General features: G+C 59.4%; 1 protein-coding gene across 4 annotated transcripts in view; it reads right to left on the bottom strand.

The window, feature by feature from the left end:
* Positions 1-21270, bottom strand: part of Card11 (caspase recruitment domain family member 11) — a 113755-nt gene that overhangs the window by 3423 nt on the left and 89062 nt on the right. For 3 of the 4 annotated variants that reach the window (XM_047532681.1, XM_047532683.1, XM_047532682.1), the window contains 17 exons: positions 20776-20928; positions 20242-20367; positions 19432-19629; positions 17497-17673; positions 16655-16706; positions 15081-15157; positions 13945-14045; positions 12860-12912; positions 11015-11147; positions 10044-10245; positions 9630-9756; positions 7311-7551; positions 6543-6639; positions 6090-6185; positions 4653-4788; positions 3470-3649; positions 405-529 (listed from right to left, as the gene is read on the bottom strand). In XM_047532681.1, the coding sequence (XP_047388637.1) occupies positions 405-529; positions 3470-3649; positions 4653-4788; positions 6090-6185; positions 6543-6639; positions 7311-7551; positions 9630-9756; positions 10044-10245; positions 11015-11147; positions 12860-12912; positions 13945-14045; positions 15081-15157; positions 16655-16706; positions 17497-17673; positions 19432-19629; positions 20242-20367; positions 20776-20928 (2274 nt within the window). The remainder of the gene's footprint in view (positions 1-404; positions 530-3469; positions 3650-4652; positions 4789-6089; positions 6186-6542; positions 6640-7310; positions 7552-9629; positions 9757-10043; positions 10246-11014; positions 11148-12859; positions 12913-13944; positions 14046-15080; positions 15158-16654; positions 16707-17496; positions 17674-19431; positions 19630-20241; positions 20368-20775; positions 20929-21270) is intronic. The other variant, XM_047532684.1, reaches the window with a different exon arrangement.

Below are 21270 nucleotides of genomic sequence, written 5' to 3' on the forward strand. Positions count from 1 at the left end.
CGAGCCCGGCCCTCCCGGCTGCAGGCCAGAGCTTTCCTTCCGTCAAGTGCTGGGAGGGGAAAGGACTCAGTGCAAAGGCCGACAGGAGACAGGGTGCCTGGCTCCGGGAGCCACATGGCCACCTCTGCTGCCCTGTGGCCAGAGACTCTGCTGGTGCCCCGTTTTCTCCCCCTCAGGTGATACGCTGTCGCCTGCGGCTCGCCCAGTCTCATATCCCAACACCCTAGCTCTCTATCCCCAGACCCTGTTATCACGACCAGACGCTCATCCCCAAACCAGCACCAGGATACCACCGGAAATACAAAATACAGCACAGGAGAATGGCAGAGGGACGTGGGGAGCTGAGAGCCACTGCACCCTCAGCCCGGGGCTCCCGGAGATGGCAGGGTGCCCCAGCCCCTCACCTTGGCTGCCACGGCCTCGATGTTGGCAGGAACGATGCATTCAAAGGTGTTGGGGTTCTTTTCCCGGGAGTAGATGATGGTTTCTGTCTTCTGCTTTTTGAGGAACTCGTCTCTCGTGACAATATCTGCAGAGAGGGCCAATCCTGAGGGTGGCACAGGGTGGATGGGCCTCTCCAGGCCCTGCTGTCCCCTCTGGGGCACCACAGAACTCCGTGTCTGGTCCCTCTCCAGCCACAGTTAAATGACTCTTGTCTCCTCCACTAGACTGTGACGCTCCGTGAGGACAGAGCCGTGTTTGGCTTTCAGCAAATAAACCCCACTGGGCAAAACAGCTCAGGCACTGGGCACGTTCTGTCCACCAGCTGCCAATCCTGGAGAATCTCACACATAGATCCACTCATCCATCTACCCACCCATCCACCTCCCATCCACCCATCCACCATTTACCCATCCATCTACTCACCCACTCACCCATCTATCATCTATCCACCCATCTACCCTGTCCATCCATCCACCCATTCATCTACCCATCTACTACCCATCTACCACCCATCTATCCACTCATCCATCCACCTATCTACCTACCCACCCATCTACCACCCATCTATCCACTCATCCATCCACCTATCTACCTACCCACCCATCTACCATCCATCCATCTACTCATCCATCCACCTATCTACCTACTCACCCATCTACCATCTATCCATCCACTCATCCATCCACCTATCTACCTACCCACCCATCTACCACCCATCTATCCACTCATCCATCCACCTATCTACCTACCCACCCATCTACCATCTATCCATTCACTCATCCATCCACCTATCCACCTACCTATTCATCTACCATCCACCCATCCATCTACCCACCCACTCACCCACCTATCATCTATCTACCCATCTACCCTGTCCATCCATCCACCCATTCATCCACCTATCTACCTACCCACCCATCTACCATCCATCCATCCTCTTATCCATCCACCTATCTACCTACCCACCCATCTACCATCCATCCATCCACTCATCCATCCACCTATCTACCTACCCACCCATCTACCATCCATCCATCTACTCATCCATCCACTCATCCATCCACCTATCTACCTACCCACCCATCTACCACCCATCTATCCACTTATCCATCCACCTATCTACCTACCCACCCATCTACCATCCATCCATTCACTCATCCATTCACCTATCCACCTACCTATTCATCTACCATCCACCCATCCATCTACCCACCCACTCACCCACCTATCATCTATCTACCCATCTACCCTGTCCATCCATCTACCCATTCATCCACCTATCTACCTACGCACCCATCTACCATCCATCCATCCACCCATTCATCTACCCACCCACCTGCTCATCCATCCGCTCATCCATCCACCCACCCCCACATCACCTGACACTGCTAAGGGTCAGGCATTAGGGAGAGAACTTCGATGAAAGCACAGCTGCTACACTCAAGGAGCTACCATCTAGCTGGGCAGGGGAATGTGGGTTGCAAATAACTGCAAAAAGATTCAATGATAAGCTACTTTCCCGTGAAGGGGCAGGGGGAAGGGCGTGCAGACAGGCTTCCTGGAAGAAGATAGGCTTCACCTACTTGTTGGGTGACCCTGAATATGTCTTTTTTTTTTTTTTTTTTTTTTTTGCAGAGCTGCGTATTGAACCCAGGGTCTCCTACATGCTGGGCAAGTGTTCTACCCACTGGGTTACATACAGAGTCCTTTTTATTTTTCGTTTTGAGGTGGGATCTTGTTCAGTTGCTGAGATCAGCCTTGAATTTGAGATCCTCCCGCCTCAGCCTCCAGGGTAGCCAGGCCTGTGCCACCGTGCCTGGCTCCGAACATGTCTAACTTCTCTGGGCCTCAGGTTCTCCATTTGTGGAAGGAGGAGCATTGAGCCAAGTCCAGGCCTGGGGCAGCCCACACCAGTCCATAAGGTCAGGCTGTGAACTTGGTGCAGGAAGCTGAGTGGGAGGGACCTGGGCAAGAGCCGGGCAGCCAGTGCAGGGGCAGGCACCTGGCATCCCTGCCCCGTGAAGACACCACGGGGAAGATGGGACATGGCACAGAGGGATCTTCAAACTTGACACTGGGCCTCCTCAGGGATGAGTGCTTGGGGCCTCAGCCAGAAGAACTGTCCTCCTCAACCCTTTCCCTGGAGGGGCTGGCGTGGCTCCCAGGGGTCAGGTACACACCGCCTTCACAGGGCTTTGAGGGGAGGCACCTGGCCCTGCTGGGGAAGGAGCGAAGTGGACCACAATGCTCCACCTGGAGCCCATGCTGGGTGCTGGCTGAGGCCGGCTCTGCCCGTCCTTGGGCCTCTGACCCCTGGGAGGAGCAGCTGCCATTGTGCTGGTTTTACAGATGAGGCAACTGAGTGTGGGACCTTATCCTGGATCACAGACAAGAGATGAAAGGGAGGCACGGGGTGGGGACGGGACCGGGTTCTCCTTAAGGTTGCAGTTTCTTTCTGCAGGATGGAGAGTTCTGGACGGCGCAGCGGAGACGGCTGCACAGTGTGCATGCGCTAACAACGCTGCTGAACTGTGCGCTGGGGAGCAGCTAAGACAGCGGGTTGCGTTACTGTGAGGAAGCCCCGGGCATCCGACACTTCACTGGTCCTGGGGGGCCTGGACATCTGTACTTTTAAATAGAGCAGCATCTGCGATGGGGGGGCTGGGGGCTCTGCGTTCTGTCTCAGCTCACGCCAGCCTGGGGATGGGCCCGTCATCACGCCCTGCCACGCACAGGACACCAAGGACCAGAGAGATGGGCCGTCTTGCCTCACGCCTAAAGGCCTCGTGTGGGGATCCAAGCTCCTAATAACCTTGTGACCTTGGCTCTGTTGCCCTCAGTGTAAAATGGGAAGAGGAGGCTGGGGTTCCGGTTCGCTGCAAACTCCGAGGACACAGGGCGCGGACAGACTACGGATGCCCCGCCCACCTGCCCCCTCTCCAGTCCCCTGATTGGAGGAGGCTGAAGGGGTAGGGTAGGGGCGGAGTCAGGGTCCAGGCTGGGGTCTGCCCATTTCCCTGCTCACCTGACTTGCAGATCGTGAACTCCATGGCGCCCCCGGAGTTGAGCAGCTTCTGCACCAGCGTCTTGGCCAGCATGGTGGGCGTGAAGAGGACAGGCCGGCGGCGCTCGCAGTGGTAGGCGCGCACCAGGCTGTAGGGGATGAGGCTGAGGCTCTTGCTGAGCTCGCTCTCGGGGTCCAGCTCTGGCAGGGGACAGGAGGGGCTGGAGTCAGAACCCCACCCTGCCCACTAGGGGAAGCGAAAGGGAGGCCCGGGGTGCCCTGGTGGCCCCACAGAACCTAGAGGCCTCCTGGGGACGATGGGACACCTGGGCCGTTTGCATGGGTAACATGATGCTCCAGGCACCCAGGGTTCCGTGCCCCTGTGGGAGGTGGACCAGGGGTGTGAGACACACACACACAAGCCCTAGTGGTTTCAGACACCAGGAGGAAGGGGTTGCTTTAGCAGATGGTCAGCGATGGCTTCAAGGAGGAGGGACATGGACTGAGAAGGAGAAGAACAAGGGCAAGGTGACCTGGGCAGAGGGAAGGTGAATGCATGGGAGAAAGGAACGGTGGGAGGCCACCAGGTGGCAGGAGGGCTGAGACACTGAGCAAGGGCTTGGGGTCGCTCTGGGGAACCTTAGCCTGCAGGCACAGAGTGACCACAGGACCTCCGATCTGCCTTCTCCAGCCTTCTGTAGCCAGGGTGTGGGCAGAGCACAGCCCCAGGGGTCTTGTAAAGCCAGCTCCAGGCAACCCGAGGAACCACATCCTGAAACCAGTGGTCTGTCCCTTTCCTTTGTCCCTGGCCTGGCCAGCCTGGGGAAGAGCCCTGGCCATTCTTTGATAACCGGCGCTAGGGCTTTAGCCTCCCTTCTTAAATGTGGCTGGCCTGGCGGGGGAGGCCCTAGGAGCCAGGCCACCATCGGCTGGAGGATGGGCACAGGGTCCGGGGTGGCCCCTCACTGGCCAGATGAATGGTAAAAGGCCACTCTGCGGGCGTGGGGGGGGGGGGCGCTTAATAAACCATAAACCAACACGTCCCTGCGCAGCCCCAGCGAACGTGGGCGTCTGGGGCAGAAGTGACCTTGAGAAGGGCTGCAAGGTCCCGGGCCTTGCCCCGTGGGGGCGGGGCGGGGTGGGAGTGCGCCTGCGTGGTCAGGGCCAGCGGGGAGCAGGGCGGGGCCAGGCGGCTTCCACACACCCTCGTGCTTGTCAGCCAGCAGCTTCGAGGCGTCCAGCGAGGACCGGGCCAGGCTCCCCAGGGGGCTCCCCGAGATGATGCGGACGCGCTCGTTGCTGTTCATGCGCTTGTACTTGTTCTCCGACCTGCTGACGAACTGCAGGGGCAGAGGGCGGGCGGGAGAACCGCGTCCCTGGGAGCTGGTGCTCCTGGCCAAACTGAGCCTCCCCAGTGGGACAGGCAGACCCGTGTGCAAACCCCGGCTCGGCCTGGGCCCAGGGGGCCGTCCCCTGGGACACACCCGGACAGGTGGGCAGATGCCAAGCTCTCCCCCACGTGAGTCTCGGCCCGTCCACCTTCCCGGGGCTCAGCCTGCGGCCCCTGCGGGCACACGCCTTGATCTCCCCTGACTTCGTGCTCCCCGCCCCCTCCAGCCTCCCTTCCACCGTTCACAGACGCCCCGAGGTGAGCATGGAAGGCAGGCTCAGCTATACTCCCCGGGCTCCTTGGGGTTTCTCCCACGGGATGCAAATCCAGGGGGGCTAGCGGCTGGCCCTGTCCTGTGTGGCCGGGTGTGGGAATGAGACTGACAAGGTTTCAGACACTTGCACATGTGTGGACACAATGGTGTGCCATCTCGGAGGGCCTGGCCCTTGGGACAGCTCAGACTGTGTGCCCTCTCACCTGGCTGGCTCTCCACTAACCATTTCTGAGTCTCCTCTGTTCCAACACCGGGAGGGAGCAGTGGGCCCCACCTTCGGGCCCCTGGGGGCTAATCAGGCAGCACCCCTAGAGGAATGTGCCTGGGCTACTCTCTAGGGTCATTCTCTTTGCTTCTGTCCACTGGTGACAGAGAAATGGGCACAAGGGTGCTTCTCTGCATTTATGTGATACCACCTTTGAAGACATCGCTCAGTATGTTGGTCAGGATTCCTTACATGAGGATCCGGGTGAGAAAATTTTTTTTTTTTCTTTTTGATTTATGTACAAGGGACAAATCTTTTCTGGTCCTGACCACCTAAAATGTTTTCACAAATGGATACAATTTAAGTACCTGCTGGGTTTCCCTTTATTCCTTGGCTGCTGGGATGCTCAGATAAATTTAATAATCAGAGGGACTGAAACAGCTGAAATATTCGGAATGTTTTTCTTTTCTTGATACACTATTTCTGATTTTTCTATTACTGTTTCCACAGCCAAGGTGCTTAAGCTCCTTTTGACCGTCAGTTTCCTGAAACCTTTTATGAAAGTTGGGAATTGCTTCTAACAGAAGCAGAGACTGCCTGCTGACCTGTCCCCAAGAGGGTGAACGGGGGTGGGGATGTAAGGCACCGTGAAAAACTGCATGTGATGTCAAACCAGGAAGGGTGGCTGTTTTGGGACAGGCCTTTCTTCCGAGGGGGAGGCAGAGCCCCAGCAGTGTGACTGGAGAGGCGGGAGGCCCCTGGTCATCCTCACCTGAAGCAGCTGACCGAAGAGGAAACTGGCTCTGGAGAGGCGGGGGCTGACCCGGGGGTCGCTCGTGGTCAGTGGCTCCTCGGGCTGCAGGGTGTTCTGAAATGAGTGTGTCCATCGGTCAGACCGTGGGGCTGGCAGGATGCTTGAGGGTAATAACGCTCGGAGAAGCAGAGACCCATCTCTGGAAGCGCCAGGTGTCGGGGAGCAGATGGGGAGGCTCAGGGACCCGGAGGTGAAGCGCAAGGCACGTTCCAGCAGCCACGCCCCTCCCCTTGCACATGGGAGCCCACGGCGGGCACGGAGGATGGGGCTCCTTTGGGGAATGGGGCGTCCCTCCCTGGGGAACCCGATTCCTGATTCATCAGTAATGCCAGGGAAGGTCGTAGAGCAGGAGGCAGGTGTGATGCTGGGCAGTCCTGTCCCTGCCACCCTGCAGGGCTGCACCACGCCTACCCGAAGCGCCCGCAGGGTGTGGTGGGTGCCGTCGGCCTCATCCCGGCTCCCCCGGTGCATCAGACGCTGCAGCTTGACCAAAAGCAGCTGCTGGGCCCTGGGGAGGCGAGAAGGAGGGGCCTCAGGGGTGGGGACAGAGCCCGGCCAGCTCTGGCTCTGCAGCAGGACTGTGCCCAGCCCTGTGCAGGAATGGCCCTGTGGACCCCGCAGGCTGAGCCCAGGGGACCCTAGGAGAGCAGGGGCCAGTGCCTGTGTGTGGACCGTGCCCTGGGCCCCGACTCGCTGGGAGGCCATGGCCTGTGCTCCGGGCCTGGCTTCCTGGTCTCCTCGGGTCTGCTGATGGCCACCTGAGGGGTCTGCAGGGCCGGCCTGAGGAGCCGTGTTAGAGCCTCGGTGTCACAGGATGGAACTACAGCGCCGAGGTCTTAGAGACACTCTCTAGATGCCCTAGTGGGGCCCCATGGCGGGCTCCATCCCGGGCAGATCATTCTGCTAAGAAGAGCACGGCTTCCGGGGCGTGGCCCGTGGGAAGGCTACGAGGCGTGGACGCAGGGCAGGGCAGAGTCTGGTGGCTACCAGACTGAAAGAGGGCGCTGCGAGACTTAGTGGGGGCCAGAGCAACGTCCCTGCACAGGCAGGGAGTGTCCTGGAGGAGGGACCCCACGCTTCAACTGGCTGCCCCCAGCCCGGGCAGACGTTCACAGCAATGCCAGCCCTGCCCACATCTCCCTGGCTGGGAGCAGAGGCCCCGCCGGGCTCAGGACTCACCGGCTGTAGCTGGGTATGGTGCCCGTGTCCAGGTCGTGGTCCGTGAAAGGGTCGACCCGGGCACACAGCCACTCGTGCCTGTCTTGGTACATGGTGTCCCTGACGTGCACGACATCGTCACACCTCAGGGACATGGAGCAGGCGTCCAGCTGGCTGCAGATGTTCAGGTTCAGCCGGATGTAGAACGAGTCCCCTGAGGTGATCAGACCCTCCTCCATGTCCCTCAGCAGCTTCCGGTACCCTAAGGAGCAGACATCCCTAATGTGGCAAATTGACTTCCTGCCACCACCTCGGATAATGTGCCTGTGCAGCTTGCTCCACTCAAGAGCTCCCAGCTGGGAAAAGCCTTACTCCTGGAGCAATGCGCAACCTTGACATTTATGGGTTTCCCTTTTTGCCTTGGCTGCTAAGGAACTCAGAGTTAAAACGTGGGCCAAGTTGCAACAATCATCAGTACTAGCTTTCTGCTACAATCTCCATGCCTTCCCCACCCTTATATGATACTTGTTTTTAATTTAACTTTTTTTTTCTTTTTGGTACTGGGATTGAACCCAGGGGTGCTTTCCCACTGAGCTACATCCCCAATCCTTTCTATTTTTTCATTTTGAGGCAGGGTCTTGCTGAGTTGCCAAACTTGCCATCCTGCCTCAGCCTCCCGAGTAGATGGGATTGCAAGTGGGCACCACCATGCCCAGTTTTATTCTTTATATTTTAATTGATGCATAACTTCTGTACATAAACCACATGCATCTTTAATTCAATACATATTTTCACAAATGTATACACATGGGTAGCCTCCACCCTGAACTGTCTCCATCGGTACTCTTCTCAAGGGTTATCTTTATCTCGATGGCTATCACCCTAGCTAAGATGCACCTCATTTCATATCAACAGAACTTAATGGTACAAGTTCTGGTCTAGCCACTACTGCTCAATGTTACGTCTGTGAGATTCATCCGCAACATCACGACATAGCAGCAGTACTCTTTTCATGGTTGTATACTATTCCACACTTCCTTATTTCTCTGTTCTTTTGTGTGCATGCTTACACTGTTTGCAGTTTGGGCTATTATGAGTAACTGCTATGAGTTATTCTTATACATTACTTTTGGTGGACATACATACTCTTTTTCTCTTAGATATACACTTGAAAGTGGAATCACCAGGTATGTATATATTTTTGCTTTGGTAGATACTGCCAATTGGCATTCTAAATCGGTAAGACCATACTGCCTGTCATTTCAACCCTATTTAAATGTCATTGTCCTTCTGAGTAAATTTTTGCAAATGCAGTAAGCTCTCAGTGAACCTCCGCAGTGTGAGTCTGCGATGTAAATCTCTACATCAGCTCCACGTGCAGATGACGAATAACAGCGGAAGCTAAAACCCTTCTAACAGCCAGGCCCTGAGGAGTTCGTCAAGCGTCTGCATCACAAATTCCAGGGACAGCTCAGCCAGCTGGGTCAGTGTCCTGCTGAATGGACACGGTGGTCCTGGCCTCACTCCCTGCCCTCTTGCCCACCTGCCAGGGTCCACCCTACTTGCTCGTCTGAGCTCCTGCCACCGCAGTGAGCCAGCTCTGCCTGGAGTCCCAGGCTGCAGGACTATCCTGCGCACAACTTCCAGGCCACTGCTCCCAGCATGCTCTGTGGGGCTACTGGCCAGTGCCCAGAGCATTGCCCAAAGACTTTCTGTGGGGCTGGCCAGCCTGGAGGAGCGAGGAGGAGCCTGCCTCCCGAGCGGGGCTACTTGTCCCTGTCTTGGGGACAGTATCACCGTCTCCCACACAGGCAGGGCACCCTGGAAAGGGACGTTCGGGAGGCTGGAGGAGCTAGCTGTTTATGCTCTGCTGAAACATTCATGAGCCTGCAGTTAAAAATAAGATCCAGCTGCAGAGATAATCGTGCAGGAAACCCCGAGGTGAGAGAGGGATTCAGACTGGGAAACGGAAGGGAAGGCTGAGCGTGCCCTGCCCAGGAGCTTGGCCACCAGGCACCGGGGCTTGAACTACTGGGGCCACAGCAGAAGGGAGCAGGGGGCACACCTGGCCTGAGGCTGGGGAGCACGGCACCGGGCAAGGGCGGGACTTGATGTGAAAGGAAACTTCAACCCAGCTGAGAGGGCGCCCTGAGGGGCAGGCATGCGGAGGTATCCCAGCGGGACGCCGGCCCGCCCTGCTTCCCTCCTAGAACTGCCCTGGGAACCCCACGCTGCCGGGAGGGGCTCCTTCCTCCCACTACTGAACAGGTGAGCGGGTGGTGAGGTCACTCGCCCACCGTCAGGGGCCTTCGAGCGGAGCCGGTCCTGCCCAGGCCTCACCTTCTTGGTTGACCTTGTAGTGCAGGGTGACCGGGCCGCTGCACCTCTGGATGGTCCAGCGAGCCTCCTCCTTGGTGCACGCGTCCAAGGGGACGCTCTGCCTCTCGCCTTTGATGCAGCCTTCCAGCTAGGGAGCGAAGACACGTGGGCGGCGTCACGGGGCCGGCTGCTCCATGCAGGGGGCGCGGGCACAGCTGGGGGCCGCCGAGGGGGACAGCGCGAGGGGCGCGTGCCTCTGTGATCCCCGAGCACATGCGTGCTGGTGTGCGCACGGGAGCCAGCGAGGACGCGGAGGGGGACAGGGCTAGAGCTCCCGACGGCACGGCCGCCTCCCCTCCGGCTCCCCGCCCCCAGGTCGGCAGGCCCCGGGCGCCCCGTACCCTGCGGCACAGCCCTGAGCGCACAGCCCCTCACCAGCAGCAGCTGGTGGCCCTCGCGGAGTCCTGCCTTCTCGGCCAGGGAGCCGGGCTTGACCGAGTGGATGAAGCTGCCGCGGGCGTTGCCCCCCAGCAGGGTGAGCTGGGTGATGAGGTTGTCGCCGTTCAGCATCGCCTGCTGCACTGAGGGCCCTGGGCCCCGCACGTGCCCCACAGAGGTCACGGAGGGCCGGAAGGGCCTGGGGTCAGGAAATGAGGTGGTGGTTAGGCTCAGAGGAGGGGGGACCCTGGTGTCTGTCAGACACTGGGTGTGCATGTGGTGGCTCCGTGCAAGTCACCACTGCAGCCACCCTGCTGGCCATGCCGAGTGAGGGGCTCACCGCTGGCCCTGCTATTAAGAAACAGATGCTGCTGGGCCTGGTGGCTTGGGAGGCTGAGGCAGGAGGATCACGAATTCAAAGCCAGCCTCGGCAACTTCGTGACGCCCTAAGCAATTTAGTGAAACCCTGACTCTAAATAAAACGTTAAAAAGGGCTGGGGGTGTGGCTCAGTGGGTAAGCACCCCTGGGTTTGATCTCTGGTACCAAAAAAGAAAAAAAAAAACAGACGCAGAGCTGAGCTGCCTTCTCTGGAACACAGTGGCCACGGTGAGACACTGTCCAGGGCCTATGCTGGCCACCCTGCTCTGCCCGCTCCTCACTGCAACAGGAGGAGCCCTGTGGGCTCTGCCCTCGGGGCTCTAGCATGTCACCCTGGGGCCTGTGTCCTGTTGGGCCTCTGAGTCCTGCTGCTTCTTTGCCTCTACCATGCTAGGTGGCCCCAGGCAAGCCCCCCACCGCTTGTGAGCTTAGTTTCCCTCCCCGGACAGTCAGGGGGTCAGAGAGAGTGACTTCTGACTTGGGGATGCTGGATCCCAGGGCGAGGCGATGCTGGTGGCGAGGGGTGGCAGACCTTGATCCCGTCCCTGCCCACGCACCCCAGGTCCCCCTTGGCTGCGGCTGCACGTACCTCTCCAGCGAGAACTTCCTGAACATGAGGTTGACCTGCTCCAGGTCGTAGGCATCCAGGCCTTCGGACTGGTGGGAAGAGGAGGAGGAGTGGATGGAGGGCGGGCCAAAGGAGCTGCGCTCGTGACTGTCATCTGCAAAGGAGCCGGGGCCCATCAGGAGCAGGAGCGGCCAGGAGGGGCACCCTGGGCTGCCCTGGCCCCCCAGGAGGGCCGAGGGGAGGCAGGCCCAGGCGCTGGGGCCCTCAGAGCCCTACAGTCCTGGTCACAGCCTGGGGTGGATGGTCGAGTCCTGGCATCCTCTCCAATGTGGACATTCCCCTGCCTCCAGGAGTCCTCTCTTATGAAGAAGACTCACCAACTATTATTAGGAATCCTATCTTGTGTCAGCAAGGGTGGCGTACCATCTGGTGGCAGTTCTGCTTTTGAATTGGGTCCTTGGATTTTCATTTTGGTGGGTGATAGGTCTCAATACCACCCACCAGTATCATGGCCTGTGGGACTGGGCTCCCCCCATCCCCCCACCCACCGCAAGACCCTGAAGAGCCCAGGGAAGACCCCACCGCACACTGCACGGGGTCACTGGGTGGAGGGTGTGCAGATCCTGCCCGGGGCTGATAACAAAGGCTCTCTGCAAAGGGAATTTTTCCCGACACTGCAAAATACTTTGGACAGATGCCCAGGATTCTCTTCCCAGCTGCCCCTTTCCAAAACTCTTTCAATTCTTCTCATTACCCAGCCTCGATTAGGTGCTAACCTCTCTTTAACACTTGATAGCTTCTGATGGTCCCAATTAAGAGGGACCACTGATCTTTCGTTTTATCTGCTGGCAGCCTCCCCTGGCAAGGCGCGGAGGTTGGGTTGGGGAGCCCTGGAACAGAAGGGGCTGGCAGGGCACACCCGGAGGATTCTGAGCCACGGTCTCCCAGGCTGCCAGCTGTGCAGGGGCCTGGGGATGCCACCGCATTCCTGAGGCTTGGCACGGTCCCCTGTGAGGCCATCTCAATGCCCCTTGCTCCCCTTGATCCAGACTCGATCCAGACTTGGGTTTGTGGATCTGCATCCATCTGCCCCGCTGGTGCAGGGCTGGGGCAACACAGCCTCTGCCAGGCAAGGTCTTGGGGACCGGAGTCTGTGTCCCAGGCATCAGGCACAGCCTGGTGGGGTGTGCTGGGCTGAACCAGACTTCCTGGCTGGCAGACGAGGTGGCTTCTGGGAGAACCCAGGTCTGCCCACGGGGCTGCTTCAGGACTAGCTCGCGGCCTGGGTCTCCACTCAGATGCCCACCGGCCACAGTTCCAGCCCCGCGTCTATGCGTCTTGTGCAGGGTGGGAACAGCATGATCCGTGCCTCCAGCCCAGCTCCACCTGCTGCACAAGACGGGACTCACAGGAGCATTTCTGAGTCCAGCAACTGAGGGGAGATCAAACAGGCTGGGCATGCAGGGCTCGGCTCTGATTCCTGAGGACTGTTCTTTAAAAACCCAGATCTAGGGGCTGCGGTTGTGGCTCAGCGGCAGAGCGCTTGCCTAGCATGGGTTGCATCCTTAGCACCATGTAAAAATAAAGGCATTGTGTCCGCCTACAACTATGAAAAACACTTACAGAGAAAACAAGCCAGATCTAATCCCAACCCTTGCTTAGCAGCTGGGGGGGGGGGGGCCCGACTGCCTCTGAGAGAAGAGAAGCACTAGACGTGGGCCTCCTCAGCCACAGGCGAGCTCACCAGATCTCCTCGCCAAGCCTGCTTTCTGAAAGCACTCCACACATTTCCTGAGGCCCTACTGTGTGCCAGGCTCCTCCCTGGCAGGCCCTGCAGGAAGCAGCGGAGGTCCCACAGGTACCTACCGTCTAGGTCCAAGGCCTCAAAGCCACCGCTGTCGTTGTCTTCTTCGACTGTGCTGCGAGACACGGAGGGGCAGGGAGGGCAGTTGTGAATGTGTGTGCGGGAGGGCCAGGAAGGGGAAGCTTCTGGCATGTTCTGGCTTCCTGAGAGGTCTTGGTTCCGAGAGGGCAGTGTAGGAGGGAGGTCAGCAGGCAGGTGGAAGAGATGGACCAGGAGGGCTGGAAGGTGCAGGGTGAGGGACTGGGCTGGGAGGGTGGGTGGCCAGGTGTCCTCCAGCAGGTGAGCAGAGCCCCACGGGCCCCTCCTGCTGTGCTCTTCCCTCTCAGCCTCGGACACAGTGAGCACCTGACGTCCATTTGCGCTTGGATGGGTCTGAGAGAGAAATGCCCTCTGGATGGGAATGGGTGGGATGCCTCAGCTGCCCCCGGCTCTTGGCATAGGTGACAGGTGACAGGTGCTTCCCCAAACCCCTCAAACACCTCTCCTAGCTGGCAGAGGAGAGTCCCACCACGGAGACTGTATGGTGGTCTCACAGCTGGGCGGACAAGGCTGAGGAGGGTCCCGGGTGGTCTCTGGAGCTGCCAGGGCAGGTCACTGGTGAGGTCCACACCCGGGCCCTGTAGGACTGGGCCGTGAGTCCAGCTCCCGGGCCACACCTTCCTCTCGGCCCTTCGCCCTGATGCGTGAGTGTGCTAAGCGCAGGCGTCGGGCTAACTGGAGACCTTGGGCTGTGGTTTTCCCGGCCAAAGGCCCTGGTGATTTTCGGGAGATGAAGGAGGTGGGGACAGGAAGTGGGGAAGTCATCTGTGGGGCTCTTGCTTCGGGGCAGAAAGAGCCAAGCTGTGGTCTCAAGGACCTGGGAACCTGATTTTGGGCAGCGTGGGGACAAGGGACTCAGGCTTTGTCCTATGACAGCTAGCAGGTGGCCCGGGGAAGGCGCTTCCCTTCTCTGAGCTGCGACTTCCTCATCTGTACAGAGGGCCCCTCCTGCCCACCTCTGAGGTGGCCACCAGGACCACCGAGTGAGCAAGCATGCAGGGCCTGGGACCAGAGGGCTGGCGGAGCCCCTCCTCCGCCCGCCACTCACCTGCGGAGCGGGGCATCCTCCTTACAGCGCCTGACGATCGAGTCGTTCCCCGGGGGCTCGGCAGTGATGGACATGATGCTGCTGCGGCTCCGATGGGGCTGCTTCAAACACAGGACGCAGAGGTGTCACGGGAGCCAGGTGGCGTGTGCTGCTGCCTCCCCGAGTCTGACTCGGATTCATTCCCGTCCCCAGCTCAGGCAGCGTGGGCACAGCAAGCTGGTCCTCAGCCGTGACCTTGGCCAGAGGAGGCCTGCGCTCAGCCCCAGGCGCCCGCCGAGCTCGCAGCACATCTGCTCTCACATCTGCTCACGGGGAGGACGCTGCGGGCACTGAGGAGGCCGGGAGGCCAGGGCAGGGCCTCACGACCCTGCACAGACTGAGCCCTGTGTCCCCCGGCTGTGCCGGCTCTGGGCACCTGCTGTGGACATGAGGAAGAGCGTGGGCTGGAGCGGGTGGGGACGGCTTGGGGGTGACCTGGGAAACCAAGCCCACAGGCTCCTGGCCAAGCTGCCTTAAATAGGAGCCTTGGATTCTGTCCTCCAGAGCTGCCACCAGACAGGACTCATTCATTATGGAATCTCTGCCTCCCCCAGGGCCTGATTTGGGAAGCTGTGCTGACAAGCTTCCTAGGGCTTCCCTCGGGGTTAGAATTCCTAATCCTGCGCCTTCTGCTGCCTGGCTCGGGTGAGTGACATGGGATCTAGTGGCTGGGACCCTGGCGGCTCTGCCAGGGATGCGGGGGGTGCTGGTCAGGGAGCGGGTGTGAGCACGGCAGTCCCTGCCCCGCTCACCCTCCAGGCTACATAGGTGGCTGGGCTGGAAGGTGGCGCGGAGCTCTCAGCCGGCTGTGCTGTGCTCCAGCCCCAGGAGGCCCATCTCCTCCCCCCGCTAAGTGTTAAATTGGGAGAGGAGGCGGCAAGAGGGTGTCGATACCTCGTGAGGCTGTAGAAACATCTTTCAATAAACACAAGGAAGACCTGGGCTGCAGCCCCAGAGGGACAAGGATCCTGATACCAGGCCTGGGCTCGGAAAGGACAGAAAGGTGGGTCGGGGCTTTCGGGTACATAAGCTGGTGGTCCTGGGGACAGCGTTCGGAAGGGGAATGGGGACGACCAAGTGGAGCAGCCTGCCCTTACCATCTTGGAGAAGGAGCTGGTGATGGGCAGAGAGCGGGAGGAGCTGGGGCTGGCGTCCCTGTCTTCGTGTCCCTTGCCTGTCCTCGTCAGAGATGGGAAACAGGGAGGGGCGGAGGAGGGAAGCAGAAACCAGAGAAAAGGGAAGAAAAGGGAAGTCAGGCCCTGCGGGTGCCCCAAACCTCTTGCCTCCTTCCCCTCGGCACTGGCCCGCCTCTCTGGTACCTGGAGGAACAGCCGCCCCCACCCCATATTCTCATTTCCCCTCCCAGCTGCAGGGGACCTGTCACCAACAAACCCTGTCCCCATCAGGCCCAGCCCAGATTAGGCTGAACCGCGTTACTTGTCTCTGAAGACTCATGGCATTCCCCACACGGGTCCCGAGCAGGAGCTCACTGCAAACAATGTCCCGGGCCAGGCAAACTGGGGCCAAGTCTGTGCCACCCCCGGCAGCCCTTGTCTGACCTCCCACCTCTACCTGACTGAGCCTGTGCACAGACGGACAGACACACAGCCGGCCTGTGGGCACCTCCAGGGGAGGAACCGAGCCCTAGGCACGCATCAGGTCTGGTGAGGGCCAAAGAAGCCCCACAGCTTTGCTCGTCCTTTGGGGGATGATGCGCTCTGCTGCCTGCGGGCTCCAGGCCGCGTGCATGGCCCTTTTGATAAAGAAGGCCACCGAGATACCCGATGTGGTCACAAGGGACCTGGATGGGGCCCCAGGTCAGGGCTCCCTGCCCTTCATGCCCAAAGAGACCCGCTCAAAGCCCAGGTCCGAACTGTTCACTCGGCCGCTGGGAGGCCATCACCAGGGCAGGGTGACGCCCATGTGCTTGGCACCGCCCCGGGCCCCGGGTTCATTCTCGGTGCTCTGGGATGGCAGAGCAGCAGAGAGCATGGCACCCTGCCAGGCTCCTCCCTTTCTCTCTGCCGCCCCTCTGCAGTCCAGCCCTTCCAGAGACTGCCACCAGCCACCCAAGTTCTGCCTCTTCAAGGCCCAGTTTAAATGTCCCGCGCCCTCAACTGCTCCCTCGGGTGGCCTGTGACACGCTCCCCTCCTCGATGTGGGGTGAGCATATGGGGGACGCCCCAGGGGCGTCTTCCTGAACCTTCCTGCACACAGTAGGCATGCATTGCCTAGCAAACCTTCCGCAGCTGATCATCACCCCGGATGCCTGGCGAGGACAAAAGAAGGAATTCCAGGAAGCGAGTCTGGGAGAACCAGAGGCTCTGCAGGAACCCGCAGCCTCCCAGCCTGGGCCCTGCCTGGCCGGCGGAGGCGTGGAGGAAGGTCAGGCAGTCCTCGGCTGGCGGGCCCCGAGCAAAGATGCCCAGCTCCGAGGGGAGCGCTGCTGACCGGGAGGGAGGCCCCTGGCGACCGGGCGGGCAGGGCCCCCGTGCACTTCGATAACCATGAACATTAATCACTGCCTAATGGGCTCTGGCCACCCTGAGACCCCCATGGTCCCACCCAGGTCGGCCCTGCAGGGTCGGTCGCCGCTGTGGGAGAAACAGATGGACCGAGAGGCAGAGCGACAGATGAGGAAGGGAGAGAGGGACCCGGGCATCTCACTAACCTTGAAAATCCGACGTTCGCTTCAGGCTGATGGGGGATTTGGCTCTCTGCAGCTGAGAGATGGGAGGGGAAGCAACAGGACAGAGGACACAAATCAGACAGGGCCCTAGACACATGTCAGTGGCACTGAGAAAAAATAAACCTGGCAAAACTCTCCTGCGTCTCAACGCATGGTGGGCATGGTTGCACAGGACGGGGATCTCTGGTGGCTGGGATGGGACCCTGAGGTGGCTCCCCTGGGCTTGGACCAGGCAGGTGCTGGCATAAGCTCCCCAAGGCCTGCCCCGCAGCCCTCAGATAATAGAGAAGGTATGCAGGATTGAGCGTGGTGCACAGGGCAGGGGGTTTTAAAACAGGATGAGGCTGCCCCACCACCCTTGGTGCCAAGTGCTGCCATCCCAGGTGAGGCCCCACTGGGGGTCATGGTGGGAGAGGCCAAGGTGGGTCAGACCTGATGAGATGGACTCACTCCCTCATGTACTTCCCTGGCTCATTTACTCTTCACTGAGTCAGCCATGTGCAGGGGACTGCACTGGGCACTGAGCAACACAGTTGGGACACTGTCATGATAGCATGTGACAGGCACTCAATACTTATTTGGTAAATAAACAAATGAATTTGGAAATAATGCTTGCTTCACTCTCTTCCTTCTCTTACAGGAGAAATGGGATCAGTGAAAACAAATAACTAAAAACCGTAACTTGACATCATTTCTGTTTCCAGGGTTGAAACTCGTCAAGTGACACCTGGGTGCCCGAGCCCTGGGGACTCCTGGCTCTGGCGCCTCCCTCCTTAGGGTCTGACCTGGTGCCTGCTCCACCGTGGGTCCCTGCACCCAGGTACCTGGATGCCCTTCAGGTTCATCCTGCGCCGGGGCGGGTGGTAGGGCAGGAAGTACTTGCTGTCTTCGGGCGACTCCTCCGAGGTGGAAGAGTCGTCAGCTTCTTGTCCGTTGATCCTGGGGCTGGCGTCCCCAAAGTTCTGTGAGATGATGGTGGCTGGCAGGTTCCTGGGCAGACTCTGGAGACAGAGATCCAGTGCTGGAGGCAGTACGGTGAGCAGCTGGCCGTCAGCAGAACAGGTGGCCCAGCGTGATGCCAGAGGCTCATCCCCTTTCCTGGCCCCATGGCTACCTGCCTGTCATCCCAGCTCAACGCTCCTCTGACCTCACCAGGGCCTGGGCGGGGCTGGCGAAGGGGCTGCTGCCTCTCTGCCTCAGTGCTTCCACCTGGCCTCCCTTGCCTTCCCACATCCAGCCCCACGCCTGAGCTAAACACAAGACCCCTGGAGGTCCCAGAAGGGCTGCAAAGCCCCTCGGGCTACTCAGGGAACCTTGGCTTGCCTGTTCTCTTTTCTTCCTCTGCTCACCTCCCAGTCCACAGACTGCCACCTGCCTGCCACGCCTCACCTCCAGGGCTCTGCTCATGCTGTCCCCGTGGCCCCGTGTGCTGTCCTGTCCAGTGTCATGCATGCATTGGGCAGACACTCACCAGGGCTCTCGTCTGTGCCTAGCACTAGGCTGGTGATGGGAACAGAGCAGACTTCATGGTGCTTGTGTGTAACTACAGGCTGTGATGACCACTCAAAGGCCAGGTGGGGGCCTGAGGCTATGCAGGGCTCCCTCTGCAGCGGGTCTTCCTATAACCTGGACTCTGTGGTCCCACAGCACCTTTGAACTTGGAATTCACAGACTGTGCTGAAAAGCCATGTTCTTGTATTTGCCTCCTCTGTGGGACTCTGAATGCTCTGGGGGCAGGGATTCTGATCAGTCTCCTCAGGCTCTGGTGAGTCACAATGACTCAGCCCTTGCATTTTGGTCCCTTCCTTTGTAAATGAGGACAGTAAGTGCAGTTTCCCTGAAGGACGGTTCTGTGGGGGGTGAAGGAACTGCACTGCACCTGCCCAGGACGGCACCTGGCGGATTCTCGCTATAGTGACCATGAGCTCATCTGGCCGGAGGCAGCATTCACTCATTTCTTGGTGCCTGGGGCCTGCTGGGAAATGCACCCTGCTGCTCACATGCCCATGAGTGAGTTTACTCATGGGCATGAGCAACTTGTTATAACAAGAGCAGGGCATCTTAAAACGGATGACTATCCAGATTGGCGGGGGGCCCAAGGGGAGTTGATTGTGGTCAAAGGAGAGGTGCCGAAGCTCCTAATGGCGAAGCTACGTGTGTGAGTCAGGAAGTGGCCAACCCAGCATTCTGCCTTCTAACTTCGAGGTGAGAAGAGTGACTTCTACTCAATACTAGAGACACACGTGGAAAGTAAAGGACATGGGTTCTTCTGTGTGGGAGGGAACCATGTAATTCTGCCTTCAAACGTGCAAAAAGCCCCTTCACAGTGGTGGTTCCCCTGGCTAGCCATCCCTGGGGTCAGGACAGCAGCAGGCTGCCGGTGTGCAGCCATGGCCAGCCTGGCCCACCTGACTCACCTGGTCCACTTGGTCCACCTGACCTACCTGGCCCACCTGGTCCACCTGGCCCACCTGGCTCACCTGACCTACCTGGCCCACCTGGTCTACTTGGCCCACCTGACCCACCTGGTCCACCTGACCCACCTGGCCCACCTGACCTACCTGGCCCACCTGGTCCACCTGACCCACCTGGCCCACCTGACCCACCTGGCCCACCTGGTCCACCTGACCCACCTGGCCCACCTGGTCCACCTGACCCACCTGGTCCACCTGACCCACCTGGCCTACCTGGCCCACCTGGCCCACTTGACCCACCTGGCCCACCTGGCCCACCTGACCCACCTGGCCCACCTGGCCCACCTGGTCGAGGCTGCCGTTGTCCTTGGAGAGGCGCCGGAGCTTGCTCTCCAGGTTGACGATGCAGGCCTCCCGCCGCACCATCTCGATCCTCATCTCGTCGTTCTTCTCCTCCAGCTCCCGGATCTGTTTCCGATACTTGTCTTTCTCGATTAAGCACTGCGAGTACTGAGTCTGCGCTTCGTCTCGGGAATGGAAGGCCTGTGGGGGGAGCAGGACAAGGGCCTCTTTGGTGCCTCACCCTGACAGAATCGTAGCAGGCCCCGGGGCCACACATCACCTCCGGTCCAGGTGTCGGTTGTAGCGTCCGTCCCTTTTCTCCTGGCCCTGACTCCTGGGTGTCATCACTACCTTCTTCATTAGTGGCATTCCAGGGCCATTGGTCCCACCTACGCTATGTGCCAGGTACGGACGCATAACTTGGAGCTGCCCCGGTTCTCTGGGTGGTGCTCCGTTAATCATTCCCCTTTTAGGGACGAGGATGGAGCCTTCAGAGGGGCGCTTGCCTGTGGGCACACATCTTATGAGCGACGGGGAACCTGTCCTCACTCAGGAGTCCAGGTACTTGAGCACTGTGCTCTTATGTGGCCCGGTGAACCTGGCTCTCCTCCCCCCACCAACCTCAGTCCCCAAATGCCGTGGATCTCAAAGCCTCTTGGGATGGAATTCATGTTTGGAACAGAAGTAGGACAGACAGGTTCATGAGGAACCCCGTTTAGTCAGTGACATCACACTGGTGGAAACTCGCCGACGGGCTCAGTGGCCTGGGCCAGCACGCCCTGCGGTGCCCCATGCTCTGGGTGGCACTCCTACCTGGTCCCGCTCCCGCTCCACCTCCTCCAGCTGCAGCATGACCGTGTTCATGCGGTGCTTGTACATGTCACAGTCTTTCCCCAGGGTCGAGCACTTGAGCTCCAGGTCTTCCTTCTCTTCCAAGTACTGTAAGCAACACGGAGAAATCAATAGGCGAAAAGAGCAATTGATAGGTCGGGCGAGCAGCTGTTTCCTGGCTACGGCCCCCGAGCTGGTGTGCTGAAGACAGCCTTCTGAGATCCACCATCGGACCCAAAGCTACCACGCTGGGCTAGTCAGTCAACTGAGGACTGATGAGGACCCACTATGTCCTAGGTCACGTGGGGAGGATGGAGAAGACGCTGCACCTGCCTTCCTGTGGCTTCCTTGCTCAGGAAGGGGAAGGCAGCTGCTAAGCTAAGCTCATACTTAAAACTCACACAAAACTGCAGAGGGGTGGAGGAAGTTTATACTAGGGGTGGAGCCAGCCCCCGGACAGAAATGTGGGGCTCCTGGTAGCACACATGTGGGGGCGCTGCTCAAGGCCTGGCCCACCTTGTCCCGCAGCTCCTCTGCCTGGCGGACCTCCTCCTGCAAGTTGTAGATTTTGTTGACGAGCTCCTGCCGGTCCTCCAGCGCCTCCTTCCGGTCATGCTCCAGGATGTCCAGGATGGCCTTGTCTGAGTCTGGCAGGCTGCGCTTGCCGGCCTGAAGGGACAGGTAGCCGGGTTTGACGGTGTAGGGACCGGGGGCGGGGAGCAAAGCAGACGTGGAAGGCGGGGCCCAAAGAGCCAGCCACAGACGCTGAGAGAACAGAAGGTTCTGCGGCAGGAAAGTAGAGCCGAGGAGAGATGTCTCTTGGGGTCTTTAAGCAGCTTATCACTTAAGAAGTTTATCACCTGGAAAGAAGTGGAAGACCCACTTCTGCTCAGGAACACCCTGAGCCCATTGTTCTGGCAGCTCTTATCCGAGTCGAACTGACACTGGCTGCTCTGAAAGCACTTCAGAGCTGACAACAAAGGAGGCCACTCTGTCTTCCAGACGCCGCCC

This window comes from Sciurus carolinensis, chromosome 18 (assembly GCF_902686445.1).
Source record: "Sciurus carolinensis chromosome 18, mSciCar1.2, whole genome shotgun sequence".
Taxonomy (NCBI): domain Eukaryota; kingdom Metazoa; phylum Chordata; class Mammalia; order Rodentia; family Sciuridae; genus Sciurus; species Sciurus carolinensis.